The sequence below is a fragment of the Pipistrellus kuhlii genome, unplaced genomic scaffold (assembly GCF_014108245.1).
Source record: "Pipistrellus kuhlii isolate mPipKuh1 unplaced genomic scaffold, mPipKuh1.p scaffold_m20_p_3, whole genome shotgun sequence".
NCBI classification, from domain to species: domain Eukaryota; kingdom Metazoa; phylum Chordata; class Mammalia; order Chiroptera; family Vespertilionidae; genus Pipistrellus; species Pipistrellus kuhlii.
In genome coordinates, this window is record NW_023425529.1 from 83,186,374 (window position 1) to 83,201,394 (window position 15,021).

At 35.0% G+C, this 15,021-nt stretch overlaps 1 protein-coding gene across 14 annotated transcripts in view; it reads left to right on the forward strand.

Moving 5' to 3' along the window:
- Positions 1–15,021, forward strand: part of ERC1 (ELKS/RAB6-interacting/CAST family member 1) — a 411,084-nt gene that overhangs the window by 162,867 nt on the left and 233,196 nt on the right. For 11 of the 14 annotated variants that reach the window (XM_045588387.1, XM_045588384.1, XM_045588391.1 and 8 more), the window contains one exon: positions 2,520–2,531. The exons of the other annotated variants lie outside the window; for them this stretch is intronic. In XM_045588387.1, coding sequence (XP_045444343.1) covers positions 2,520–2,531 — 12 coding nt within the window. The remainder of the gene's footprint in view (positions 1–2,519; positions 2,532–15,021) is intronic. 14 annotated transcript variants of the gene reach the window in all.

The window sequence follows — 15,021 nt, forward strand, 5'->3', positions numbered from 1 at the left end:
GACAACCAGGCTGGGAGGGGGAGGCAGTTAAGGGTTGATCAGGCTGGAATGCAGGGGCAGTGAGGGGTGATCAGGCCGGCAGAGGGGGTCAGTTAGAAGCCACCAGGCAGGCAGGCAGATGAGTGATTAGGAGCTAGTGGTCCAGGATTGTGAGAGGGATATCCAACTGCCAGTTTAGGCCCAATTAGTCGGACATCCCCTGAGGGGTCCCAGATTGGAGAGTGCAGGCTGGGTTGAGGGGTAATCCCCCCCCACCCCACGCATATACAAATTTTGTGCACCGGGCCTCTAGTTTATTTATTTAAAAATCTAAATTTTTTTTTTAAATCTTTTCATTGGGAAAATGGACTTTATGTTTGTGATTATTTTATATTGATATCACAGTATATTTGGGCATCTATGGCACAGTGTAACCTGAAATGTAAACCTATGTATTTTCATATCTGTAAGTATATCTTCATAAGAAACTCTTGAATTGATAGTCAGTTTAATGTCTTAAAATATCTTCCATATAGGAATTAATATTAATCTGTATATAGGTTTGGCAGTGGAAAATGGTTCCTTAGAGAATAATTTTTTTATTTTAAAATTTATGATTATAGATTTGATTCATGAAGTACAGTGTCAGAGAATATAGCCTTAATATAGTTGAACAGAAATGACTGGTGCTTCTATGATGATTGTGTGTCCCTGGTTGATGGAGAATAAACTGTATTTAAAAGAAAAACAAAAGAAAAAAAGAAAAGAAAGATGCTAAGTCACAACTGAACATGACTGGTTTCTCATCTGATCCTGCTTACTTTAGCTTGCTTTCTGGGAACTGCTTGTTTCTTCTTGTTTCTTAAATTTCACTGATTTAATTTAAAAGAAGAATAAATTACACAGCTTTACATAGTCAATTCTGAGTAAAAGTTTTTTGTGGGTACAGCACCTGTAATAATATGTTGCTACAGTCTTGATAGGAATTTAATAGTACTTAAATTTTTAATTAAAAGTATATACACTAGAATTATATGTTGTCTTTTTATGTGCATATATTTCTTCTAAATTAATTTCCCCAAAGCTACAGTTTGATGCCCAAGTGAAATATGGCTCATGAACAGTAAAATAGATAAAAAGATTCTTAAAGTTGCTCACTGTTGACAGGAATAAGCTTATTTTTTAAAAATGTATTTACCCATGTCTTATATAAAGCCTTGCATCTATAGATTTCAGTTAGTGTCATTGTTGATCTGAAATAATTCTAAATTACTTCATCATAAGCAGTAAAAAGATAATTGGGACAATCATTTACCCTCTTTTTAACTTTGAATATTGTATTCTGCACTGTATTATATGTGCCAAAGTGTCTTGGATTTTTATAGATAGGCATCTATAAGCATCACAAAACATTTAAAGTATGCCTTGATATTATGTCAGCAAACTTATATTCTTATCCTAGATCTACCACTTACTGTGTGATTGTGAGGAATTTAGAATTTTTCTTTGTTTTTCATTTTTTTATGTTATATAATGAGGATAAAAATCTTATTTCATTATTCTCATGACTTTTAAAAATTTGTTTTAAGTACTGAAACATTAGAAAAAATTAAAATACAAATTGAAATGGTGCTTGCATTCAGAAATATGTTTAAGTAAAATTTAGATCTTACTTATAAGATAACATTGATGACACTGGCCATTAAAAATCTAAGTATCTGTAGGATAATAGTAATTTCAGTGACAGTGATTTAGTTTTGAAAAGGTAAACTGTCTATTATAAAAAGTATAATGAATCACAGGTTTCATGCTGTGTAGGAGTATTAAGCATGGCTACTTTGTTCTTTTATTGCTGAGCAGTATTGGAAATGAATTGATGTTTATAGAGCCTTATATTTTTTCCTATTGCTTTTAGATTGCATCATTTGAGGTGAAATTTGGTAGGTTTGAAGTGAAAAATAATGCTTGCATTTGGGGGGAAATTGTAGATTTCACATTTGAGAAAATTGTATCGAATTCTTCCAAATAAATTAGAGTCCTGTATTCTACAAAATATCCAAAGTTGTCAGTGTTTTTCTGTATTTGCTTATGGGTAACTTGGATCCAAGAAATAGAGTGGGGTGGATAAAGGAGTAGTCACTTATAAGGTGTGTATAACTAAGCTGCCAGAGTTGTGAAATCACTTAGCTACTTAGATGGAAAGGGGGAGCATTAACTTTTTCTTCTTTTTCTTGGGGTTTACTACAATAGTTTTTCCCTGTCCCAGAAAGTGGCAAGTTTTAGATAAAAAAATTTTTCTGTAGAAACTACATTAAGGTATAGTGATGTAACCTAGTGTAAAAATACATTTGTTGAGAGTTGAAAATCTGAAATTACTAATTTTTTAGTGCCTGTGCAGAATCTACGACTCCTTCCCCTTCTTTAATCTTGTCCTTTGTTTGTCTATATCTGTGGATAATATTATTCTTGAATATGGTTTTTATTAATTCTTTCTAACTTTCTCTTTCACATTTTCTTCCTGGATTTGCTGTTTCCTTCAGTCTCACCTCAAGGTCAGTATGATTGTACTAAAACAAAGACTTTTGATAGAGCATTGTATGCAAACATTATTTTGAGCTGAAATGATAGAACTTATTCCAGGAAAGCAATGTCTAGAAATCTAGTTAAAAGTACATAAAATGTCAGGAGTTTTTAGTTTACCAGAAAAGTGAACTGAAAGTTCTTTGCTTCAAAAGACAGTAAGGAGAGTCAGAAAGCAACAGTCAGACCAACCACATTTTGACTGGAAGAGAAATGACTGTGAAAGGAGCCACCAGGGGAATGAGGAGGAAAAAATATATTGTTTTAATTTAAATAAAATCTCATCAGAGACATTTAGGCTAATCATATTATATTAGCAGGTGCAGCATGAATGATGAAGGGAAAGTTGCACAGTGTGAAGAACCTTTGAATTATTTCACATACACAAATCTACACACATATCTTTAAATTTGAGTTTGTTTGGTGATTCTGCTAATGGTTGAACTAGTGATAATAAAAACAACTACCTCTACTGCTGTTTACATGTGTCAGAGGTACTATGGTAGAAGCTTTACATTTTTATGAGTAAGTAAATTAGTAAGAGAAGCTGGTAGAAAAGAACTGAAAACCTGCATTTAAAAGTTGCTGGTTTTGCATATGATAATGTAAATGAAAGTGAGCATTTCTGGTAGGGTTTGGAAAATGATATTGTTAATACCATATGCATTTTATGTAGTGGCTCTTCTCTAATAATAATGTCATATATATTTACTATTTAGAAAAACACCTGTCTGATTTACAAATAGCTTTGGGTTTACCCCCAGCAGATTATTCTAATGAACTGTAAATAGGGAATGTGATTTCTCTAGGGTCAACCACTAGTAAGTGATGATACTTGAATTTGATGCCAGATCTTCTCATTTCAATCTCAGAGCTATTTATGCACTGTAGCCTAGGAGTTAAAATATGAGGCGTGAAACCCCAGATTGCTTGAATTTTCTTAGGTAGATTTCTTATCTGTAAAATTGGGATAGTTATCTAATATAAAGGATTGTTGTAAACATTGCATGAGTTCATACAAAGAGCACTTAGAACAGTGTTTGGCACAAGGTAAGAAGTCAATAAATGTATCTATTATGATTACTCCTTTTTGCCTTTTCCATGGAGTCCTATTTGATCCATGTTATCATAGCGTGATGTCAAGCGTTTCAGGTCCTTTAAAGCACTATACTGATTACATTAATCTATACTACTGTCAGTGCAAAGTAGAATTTCAGTGCAGAGTTGTGTATGTGTAGAAAATGAGAAAAGAACACATATTTCTTCTTTGTTGATATGTTAAGATTCCATTTATCTTTTTAGATGCTAAAAATTTCTGTCATAGGTAGAAAGATGAAGGTGAGGCTTTTTAAAAACAAGATTCTCTTTCCTATTTCTACTCCCTGACATTTTTCTCTGTATTTAAATTGCAAACTTTAATGATATTTCTGAAAAATTCCCTTATCTTTGAATCTTTTTAAAAATATATATTTTCATTGATTTTTTACAGACAGGAAGGGAGAGGAATAGAGTTAGAAACATCACTGAGAGAGAAACATGGATCAGCTGCCTCCTGCACACTCCCTTCTGGGTATGTGTCAGCAACCAAGGTACATGCCCTTGACTGGAATCAAACTTGGGACCCTTGAGTCCACAGGCTGACACTCTATCCACTGAGTCAAACTGGTTAGGGCTCTTTGAATCTCTTAAAAATAAGCCATTTGTGGGGTGTAAATACATTTTATAAAACCAGAATAAGACCCTCTTGCGTGATTAATTATACTAATCTAATTCATGAAGGTGTTTCTTCAGTCAAATCTACAATGTCTTTTTTTCTTTCTCTCTTAGCCACTCATCTTTACTTTCCTTTTGCTTCAATGAAACGAATGTTCCAGCTCTTTGCCAAGGCTACATCTTGCCATTTTCTTTATCCCTTACTAGTTAAAACAAACAAACAAACAAAAAAAAAACCTTGCTCCGCAAATCAGATCTTTCTTCTTATTTCCTTATATCTATTCTCTTTTTTTCCATAGACTCTCTCAAACATAAAACATATCCTCTTTTCCCCTAACTCTTAAAAAGAAATGTAAAAAATACTTCCAGTGTCTTTTCCTTGGCTTCAGTTTACTACAGTATCTTATTTTTATCTTTAACTTTTTTCTATTTATTTGCACAGTTATGAAACCATCATTTATTCTTGCTGCCTCCACTTTCATACTTCCATATATTTTCCAAACCAGTGTAATTTGGATTCTCCTTTCACTCCTGAACCAAAATTGCTTCAGTGAAGGATTCTAGGTGCCAAATTCATTGACCTTTTTTGTGTTGGTCACACTGATGTTTTGGGTTGTTAGATATTATTAACTATCTTCGTTCCTTATAGAAACTGTTCTTTTGTAGTTTGTGACATGTTTTCTGCTACATCTTTTACTATCTCATTGACATTTTTTAGTCTGTTTTGCTTTTCTTCTTTTACATGTTTTTTAACTTTTGTTGTTTCTCATGTCCTTGAGAAATATTCCTTTTATCTATATTGTTCACCACCTACCTTGTTACCATCAGTCACTCAGTTCTTTATTTTGTTTTTAATTTTCATGAAACTCCTATTTCAAAAAAACTATATACATTGCAGAAAAAAATCTTAGTTGTTTGCAATTAAAATAGCAAGCACAAATACTGTATTTCAAAAGTGATTTGTCCATATTCTTCTCTAAATATTTTATCTACATAGTACAGTCTGAAATTATTTGGAATTATGTAATTAAAAAATGTAAAAAAATTCAGCTTTAGTAAAAAAGTATAATGAAGACCTCGGCCTTGTTTTTGGAGAGCCTTCATCTCTAACTTAAGCTTCAAGTGGACTCATATTTTTACTGGAAAGTTTTATTGCTTTTTTCTATATTTTGTTCTTTTCATGACAGGTGTGTTTTTTTTCTGTTTTGTTTTGTTTTTACAGTTGACATTCAACATTATGTTAGTTTTAGATGTATAGTATAGTGGTTAGATATTTATATTATTTATGAAGTGATTCCCCCACCTAGCACTAAATTATAATATTATTGACTATTTCCCCCTGTGTTCTACTTTATATCCCCGTGATTGCTTTGTAACTACCAATTTGTATTTCTTAATCCCTTTCCCTTTCCCTTTTTTCCCCCCTAACTCCCCTCCCATTTGACAATCATCAGTTTGTTCTATGTGTCTATGAGCCTCTTTTTATTTTATTTTGTTCTTTAGATTTCACATATAAATGAAATCATATGGTATTTGTTTTTCCCTGTTTGACTTATTTTACTTAGTATAATACCCTCTAGGCTCATCTATGTTGATGCAAATGGTAAGATTTCATCCTTTTTTAATGCTGAGTAATATTCCAGCTTAATTTTTTTTATTCAAATGTCTATTGATGGGCACTTAGGTTGCTTCCATATCTTGGCTATTATAGATAATGCTGGTCCCATTATATTTCATCCATATAATGAAATCTATTTTTATTATTTGAAATCTATTTTTATTATTTCCCTGGTCCCATATGAAAAGACTGCATATTCTGTTGCTTTTTGGTGAAATGCACTAAAAATATAAATTAAATTCATCTGGTCTAACATGGCATGGCAAATTTTGATCTAAGTGTCTTCAAATAAAACTTCTAAAATTCTTATGGAAAGGCTCAAGAAAAATTTGTCCATGGAAACCTTTTTGTATACATAGTTCTCGGAGTTTCAGGTTATGTTAATTAAAATATTACTAGAGAGGCGGTGCCTGGGCTTGAAGGGCATCTGTGGAGTGAGTGGAGTCCTTCTGGCAGGCAGGGCTTCTCAGCCTGGCCTGCAGGGATTGGGCTGAAACCAGCAGCCCAACATTCCTCAAGGGATCCCGGAGTGTGAGAGGGCACTCTGCAAAGTTGCTGTTGCTTAGCAGCTCTTGTGTTGAGTGTCTGACCCCTGGTGGTCAGTGTGTGTCATACCTACCTGCCAGTCACTTATCCTTTTATATATATAGATAGACTATAGGCCCGATGTACAAAATTCATGAACACAGGGAGCTGGGGGTTGTCCCTCAGCTTGCCCAGCACCCTCTCGCAAACCAGGACATCCCTCTGTCAATCTGGGACAACTGGATCCAAACTGCTCACCTGCCTGCCTGCCTGATCACCTCAAATCACTCGCCTGCCTTCCTGATCACTCCTAACCATTCTGCCTTTCTGCCTCATCATCCCTAACCATTCTGCCTGCCTGCCTGCCTGATCGCCCCTAACGGCTCACCTACCTGCCTGATTGCCCTAATCCTCTCTGCTTTGGGCCCTGCTCTGTGTAGCAGCTTCATCTGGAAGGATGTCCGGAAGGTCTTTTGGCTATCCAGTCTCATTAGCATATTACCCTTTTGTTATTATAGATTAGCTGGTTCACTTTAGTAGTTTTTTTTTTAATCCTCACCCAAGGTTCTTTTTACTGATTTTAGAGAAAGGAAGGGAGAAAGACAGACAGAGAGACAGAGACATTGGTTGTCTCCCTTTTGTGCTCTGACCAGGGATCAAATCTGCAATCTGGTTATGTACCCTGACCCAGAATGGAACCCACAGCCTTTTTGGTGAACTGATGATGTTCTAATCAACTTAGCCATCCAGCCAGTGCCACTTAGTAGTTTTTACAGTAAATGCCGTTAAACTAATACTTATTTCCAAATAAGTTTATTTTCCAAGGCACACAAAATAAAATACGTTGTATTTTTCCAGTGGCAAAGATAGTTTGGCTTAATATGTAAAGAAGCCTCTATTAGTATATGCATCTTGTCACTTTAATTATGGTTTTGCCAAATCCAACTGAGTAGGGATTTTCTTTGGTTCTCTGTTGCTTTGCCACACACATTTTCATATTCCATGGCATAATAGTCAATAGTGTTGTGCCATATCCTTGGTCATTTTTTTTCAGACTTTATAAATTGATTTTGAATATAAAAACAGTGCTGGATTCTCATCTTTACCCAATTTGGAAAACAGGCAACAACTGTTGTAATAAAACCAAGTCCACAATTTATACCAAAGGATACCTCTCCTTGAATGATCCTTTTCCTTTATTTAAAAAATTTTGCTTTTTCCTGGTTCATTATCATGAGTATGCCTTAAAATGTCCATCCTCAGTTTTTAAAGTCCTTCCTTGACGTGATATCTCTTGCTAGCTGGCACCCCACTTCTCTCTTCTCAGAAAATCTAGTTAAAAGAACTAACAGTAATTGGTATTTGCATTTTCTAACCTTTCTTCAAAGTTCACCAAAGTGAGCTTCTATTTTAAAAATCTATTTTTTATTATTTCCCTGAAACTGAGTTTCTTAGAGTTATGAGTAATACACACACACACACACACACACACGCACACACACACATGATACATGGACAGGTCCAAAGATCACTTGATTGCCATCTTTTTTTTACCTTGCCCCTGTTCTAAACACTCCCTTCTTTGAAATGTTGTTTTCATTTTGTATCTCTGACAGCAAATTCTCCTTATTCCCCTCTCCCCTCTTTCATTTGTCATTCTTTCTCTATTACCATTTCTGGTTCCACTATATTCTCCTAGATCTCTGAAGGGTTCCATTCTTAGCCATGTTCTTTTTTTATATATACTTTCTCAGAATATGTCTTCAAGTCTCATGACTTTCACTATCATCCATATAATGATAGTTTCCAAATTAATTAATTTAACACATATACACACCCTTCTAGAGTAATATACTACTAAATTATATGATGTATATAACTTTGCCCAGAACAGATCTCTTGACTTTATTTCTCTTAAAACTCTCACTCTCTAATATCTCCTAGTTCAATAAATGGGGAATGAATCACCACCTAATTCTTTGTATTCAAAGGAACTACCGAACTAATTTTTTTTTTTTTCTTTTTCTTTTTTTCTTATTTATTTATTTATTTATTTATTTTTTTACATATTTTAATGATTTTTTTTTTGCCCCCCTCCCTCCCTCCCCCATAGCCCCTCCCTCCCCATAGTTTTATGTCCATTGGTTGTACTTATATGCATGTATACAAGTCCTTCGGTTGATCTATTATCTCCCCCAGATCCTCCTCCCCTCCCCGCTGTAATTTGACAATCTGCTTGTTGCTTTACTGTCTCTATATCTAACTTTTGGTTCATCAGTTTATAATGCTCTTTATTATCCACAAATGAGTGAGGTCATGTGGTGTTTCTCTTTCATTGATTGGCTTATTTCACTCAGCATGATGTTCTCCAATTCCATCCAGGTTGCTGCAAATGATGAGAATTCCTTCTTCTTTATGGCAGCATAGTATTCCATTGTGTAGATGTACCATAGTTTTTGGATCCAATCATCTGCTGACGGGCACCTAGGCTGTTTCCAAATTCTGGCTATTGTAGATTGTGCTGCTATGAACATAGGGGTGCATATATCCTTTCTGATTGGTGTTTCTAGTTTCTTGGGATATATTCCTAGGAGTGGGATTACTGGGTCAAATGGGAGTTCCATTTTCAGTTTTTTGAGGAAACTCCACACTGTTCTCCACAGTGGTTGCACCAGTCTGCATTCCCACCAGCAGTGCACGAGGGTTCCTTTTTCTCCGCAACCTCGCCAACACTTGTCGTTTGTCGATTTGTTGATGTTGGCCATTCTGACAGGTGTGAGATGGTACCGCATTGTTGTTTTGATTTGCATCTCTCGTATAATTAGTGACTTTGAGCATGTTTTCATGTGCCTTTTGGCCTTCCTTCTGTCTTCTTTTGAAAATATTCTATTTAGGTCCCTTGCCCATTTCTTAATTGGATCATTCATCTTCCTTTTATTTAGTTGTATCAGCTGTCTGTAGATGTTAGAGATTAAACCTTTATCAGTGGTGTTATTTGCAAATATGTTCTCCCACACCATGGGCTTTCTTGTTGTTTTGTTGATGGTTTCTTTTGCTGTAAAAAAGCTTTTTATTTTGATGTAGTCCCATTTGTTTATTTTCTCTTTAGCTTCCATTGCCCTAGGGGCAGTATCAGTGAAGAAGTTCTTTTGGCATACGTCTGAGATTTTGCTGCCTGAGGATGCTTCTAGTATTTTTATGGTTTCCCGTCTGATGTTTAAGTCCTGTATCCATTTTGAGTTTATTTTTGTGTATGGTGTAAGTTGGTGATCTAGTTTCATTCTTTTGCATGTGTCTACCCAATTTTCCCAACACCATTTATTGAAGAAACTGTCTTGACTCCATTGTATATTCTTTCCTCCTTTGTCAAATATTAATTGAGCATATTGATTTGGGTTGATATCTGGGTTCTCGATTCTATTCCATTGATCTATATGTCTGTTCTTGTGCCAGTACCAGGCTGTTTTGAGAACAGTGGCTTTGTAATACAGTTTGAAGTCCGGTATTGAGATCCCTCCTACTTTACCCTTCTTTCTCAGGATTGCTGTGGCTATTCGGGGTCTTTTATTGTTCCAAATGAACTGTTGGATTGTTCTTTCTAGGTCAGTGAAATATGCCCTTGGTATTTTAATGGGGAGTGCATTGAACCTATAGATTGCTTTAGGAAGTATGGACATTTTGATGATGTTGATTCTACCAATCCATGAACATGGTATGTTCTTCCATCTCCTTACATCATCCTCTATCTCTTTTTTCAATGTCGTGTAATTTTCTGCATATAGATCCTTTACTTCCTTAGTTAAATTTATTCCTAGGTATCTTAATTTTTTTGGTGCGATGGTAAATGGAATTGCTTTTTTAGTCTCTGTTTCTGTAGTTTCACTGTTGGTGTATAGAAATGCCATGGATTTCTTGGCGTTAATTTTATATCCTGCTACATTGCCAAATTCATTTATTAAGTCAATTAGTTTCTTAATGGAGTCTTTTGGGTTCTTTATGTACAATATCATGTCATCTGCAAATAAGGATAACTTTACTTCTTCTTTTCCAATTTGGATGCCTTTTATTTCGTCCTCTTGTCTAATTGCAATGGCTAGTACTTCCAGTACTATGTCAAACAGGAGTGGCGAAAGTGGGCATCCCTGTCTTGTTCCTGTTCTTAGAGGGAATGGTTTTAGTTTTTGCCCATTGAGTATAATGTTGGCTGTGGGTTTATCATATATAGCTTTTATTATGTTGAGGTATGATCCTTGTACTCCCACTTTGTTAAGAGTTTTTATCAGGAAAGGGTGTTGGATTTTATCGAATGCTTTTTCTGCATCAATTGATATGACTATATGATTTTTATCTTTCAATTTGTTTATGTGATGTATCACGTTTATTGATTTGCGGATATTGTACCATCCTTGCATTCCTGGAATAAATCCTACTTGGTCATGGTGTATGATCTTTGTGATGCTCTGCTGGAGCCGATTTGCTAGGATTTTGTTGAGGATTTTGGCATCTATGTTCATGAGGGATATTGGCCTGTAATTCTCTTTCATTGAGTTGTCTTTATCTGGTTTTGGTATTAGGGTGATGCTGGCTTCATAGAAGGAGTTTGGAAGTGTTCCTTCCTCTTGAATTTTTTGGAAAAGTCTGAGGAGGATAGGTTTTAGTTCTTCCTTGAATGTTTGGTAAAACTCTCCTGTGAAGCCATCTGGCCCTGGGCTTTTGTTTGCTGGAAGCTTTCTGATGACTGTTTCAATTTCTTCCCAAGTCACTGGTCTATTGAGATTTTTAGATTCTTCCTGATCGAGTTTTGGAAGTTTGTATTTTTCTAGGAATATGTCCATTTCCTCCAGGTTGTTCAGTTTGTTGGAATAGAGTTGTTCGTAGTATTTTGTAACAATCCGTTGTATTTCGGTGGGGTCTGTTGTTATTTCACCTCTTTCATTTCTGATTTTGTTTATTTGGGTCCTCTCTCTTTGTTTCTTAGTTAGCCTGGCTAGAGGTTCATCTATCTTGTTTATTCTTTCAAAGAACCAGCTCTTGGTTTTGTTGATCTTATGTATTGTTTTTTTGGTCTCTATGTCGTTTATCTGTGCTCTGATTTTTGTTATTTCCTTCCTTCTGCTTACACTGGGCTTTTCTTGTTGCTCCTTTTCTAACTCTTTGAGTTGTAGAGTTAGATCATCTGTTACCCCTTTTTCTAGTTTTTTGCAATAGGCTTGTAAGGATATGAACTTCCCTCTCAAGACTGCTTTTGCTGTATCCCATAGATTTTGGATTGTTGTGTTTTCATTGTCATTTGTTTCCAGGATGTTTTTAATTTCTTCCTTGATTTCTCTGGTAACCCAGTCCTTGTTTAATAGCGTGCTGTTTAGTCTCCATGTGTTTGATTTCTTTGGATTATTTTTATTGTAGTTAATTTCCAGTTTTATGCCATTATGGTCTGAGAAGATACTTGATATGATTTCTATCTTCTTGAATTTGAAGAGACTTTGCCTATGACCCAAAATGTGGTCTATCTTTGAGAATGTCCCATGTGCACTTGAGAAGAATGTATATTCTGTGGCTTTGGGGTGGAGTGTTCTGAAGATGTCAATTAATTCCATCTGGTCTAGTGAGTCACTTAGGATCGATATTTCTTTGCTGTTTTTTTGTTTAGATGATTTGTCGAAGGGTGACAGTGGGGTATTAAAATCACCTACTATGATTGTATTGCTATTAATCTCTCTCTTAATGTCCTCCAGCAGTTTTTTTATGTATTTGGTTGCTCCTGTATTGGGTGCATATATATTTACCAGGGTTATTTCTTCTTGTTGGATTGTTCCCTTTAGTATTATGAAATGGCCTTCATTATCTCTTATTATGTCCTTCACTCTGAGATCTAATTTGTCAGATATAAGTATTGCTACCCCAGCTTTTTTTTCATTTCCATTTGCCTGGAAAACTTTTTTCCATCCCTTCACCCTCAGTCTGTGTGCATCTTTTTTTCTGAGGTGGGTTTCTTGTAGACAACAGATGTATGGGTCTTGTTTTCTTATCCAATCTGTTACCCTATGTCTTTTGATTGGAGCATTTAATCCATTTACATTTAAGGTTATTATTGATAGGTACACATTTGACGCCATTTTTATTCTATACCCGTGTTCCTTCTTCACTTCCTATTTCTTTATTTTTACAGTAGACCCTTTAGCATTTCTTGCATTACTGGTTTGGTGGAGATAAATTCCTTCAGTCTTTTTTTGTCTGTGAAGCTCCTGATTTCCCCTTCAATTTTGATTGATAGCCTTGCTGGGTACAGTATTCTTGGATTCAGACCCTTCCTTTGCATGACTTTGTATATTTCATCCCATTCCCTTCTGGCCTGGTAAGTTTCTGTTGAGAAATCAGTTGCTAGTCTGATGGGGGTTCCTTTGTATGTAACTTTCTGTCTCTCTCTGGCTGCTTTTAAGATTCTTACTTTGTCATTGTTGTTTGCCAATTTGATTATAATGTGCCTTGGAGTCTGTCTTCTGGGATTCATTTTGCTTGGGACTCTGCGAGCATCTTGGATTTGTGTGGGTTTTTTCTTCTCTATTTCAGGAAAGTTTTCTGTCATTATTTCTTGAAATACTTTTTCCATGTCTACCTCAGTTTCCTTTCCTTCTGGAACCCCTATTATTCGAATATTATTTTGTTTTGTAATGTCCCAAAGCTCCCGTAGGCTCTCCTCCTGCTTTTTAATCTTTTTTTCTAGAAGCTGCTCTACTTGGGTATTTTTTTCCATCTTATCTTCTAGCTCACTGATGCGGTCCTCTGCTTCCTCTAGTCTACTCTTGATGCTTTCTATTGAGTTCTTCATGGTAGCGATGTCATTTTTCATTTCTTCTTGGTTCTTCTTCAATTCCTCATGGTTCTTCCTCATTTCTTCTTGGTTATTGTCAAATTTCTCTTCCATTCTTTTTAGCCAGCCTATGATCATTATTCTGAATTCTTGCTCTGGTAGGCTGCTTACCTCGGGCTCGTTTACTTCCTTTTCTGGTGATGCCTGCTTTTCTTTCATGTGCGGACTATGTTTTTGTCTCCCCATGGCCTCTCTTCTCAGGATGTCTGGTTATGTGGTGTTCCTTCTCCTGCGTTGATTTAAAATTTCAAAATACAAACACTACCTGGTACAACACAAGAGGCACTTAACAGGAATGTACTTACAATATTAATAACCTTTAGTAAAGGTGACCACTAGAGAAAGGCAACTTAGGGGATAGGAGAGAAGGAAGAAAGGTAAAAATAAAATAAAGAAAAATTTTAAAAAGTAAAAATTAAAATTAAAAAAAATTAAGTAAATAAAATAAAAAAGAGGGATAAAGAGATAGAAAAAGAGGAAAAAAAGTAATGACAAAATAAAGTTGGAAAACAGGGAAAAAAAGAAAGGAGAGGAGAGAGAAAGAGAGAGAAGAAGCAAACTAAAAGAGAAATGGGAAACAAACTATATATATGTGGAGAAAACTGCCATAGAACAACCACTGAACCCAGCTAATGCCAGTAACAATACTTGGAGATTAATACAAACTACAATATCCCCTATTATTAAGTAAGGCTATGATATACAGAAGTAAAAGATACAAACAAAAACAGAGTATTTTTTTTAAAAAAAAAATACAAAGCAACAATAACAACACAGTAATAATCATAACAATTTCACTAACAAGCCTAAAAATTCACAATAATCAACCTTCACACAAACAATGCGAAAAGGATAGAGGGGAGAACAGTTTTTCTTTCTTTCTTTTTTTTTTTTTTTTTTTTTAACTAGTTAATATAGTGCAGAGATTGGTATTTATACACTTGGATCAGGGGTTGGAACATAGGTCTATAAGTATAGTGAGAGTTTTAGCAGGGGGTATACAGAAAGAATAGAGGAAAAACTAAAGCCGGAAAGGGATAGGATAAACCGTAGACTAAAAGGGTAAAGTTTAGCAAGAGAGTGATGGTGTAAAGGTTGAGTTGAGATAGGGTTGAATGATGCTATAGTAGAGATTAAAATAGAATGAAGGTTATTCCCAAGGTAAAATAAAGAAAAAAAATAAAATGGTACTGAAGAGGGAAAAAAAAAAAAAAAAATTGCAAAATAGCAGTAGTAATAGTGATGATAGAGATTGAAAAATGTAATAATTAAAAAGGTAAAATCAAGTAAGGAAAAAAAATCGTTTCTTAAGTAAAAGATATAAAAAATGAAGATTAAATAAAAGAGGTAAAAAATGAAAATAAAATAATAGTAAAATTAGCATAAAAATGTCCAGTAGTGGTCATTCACTTCCTCTGTTAATGTATTTGGCACTCCTGATTCTCGGCCCAAAAAGTCTTGCAGTTCCCAGCATTCCACTGCACCTCAGATTTGTAAGGTAATCCTTAATTTTAAGTAGACTATATCTTAGTTATTTGTGTCCATTTATTTTTGATTAATTAAAAGATAAAAGAATAGAAAAGAGAAGGAAAAAAAAAAAAAAAGGGGGGGGGCAGTTTGTAATTCAGCTCTTAGGTGTCAGTGTTACTGGTTTGACCTCCCAGTCTTTTTGGTTGCTCTGGCCTTCTTTCTCTATGGCTCTAGCTGGCAGGGTGCCAGCTGGCTCCCAGACTAT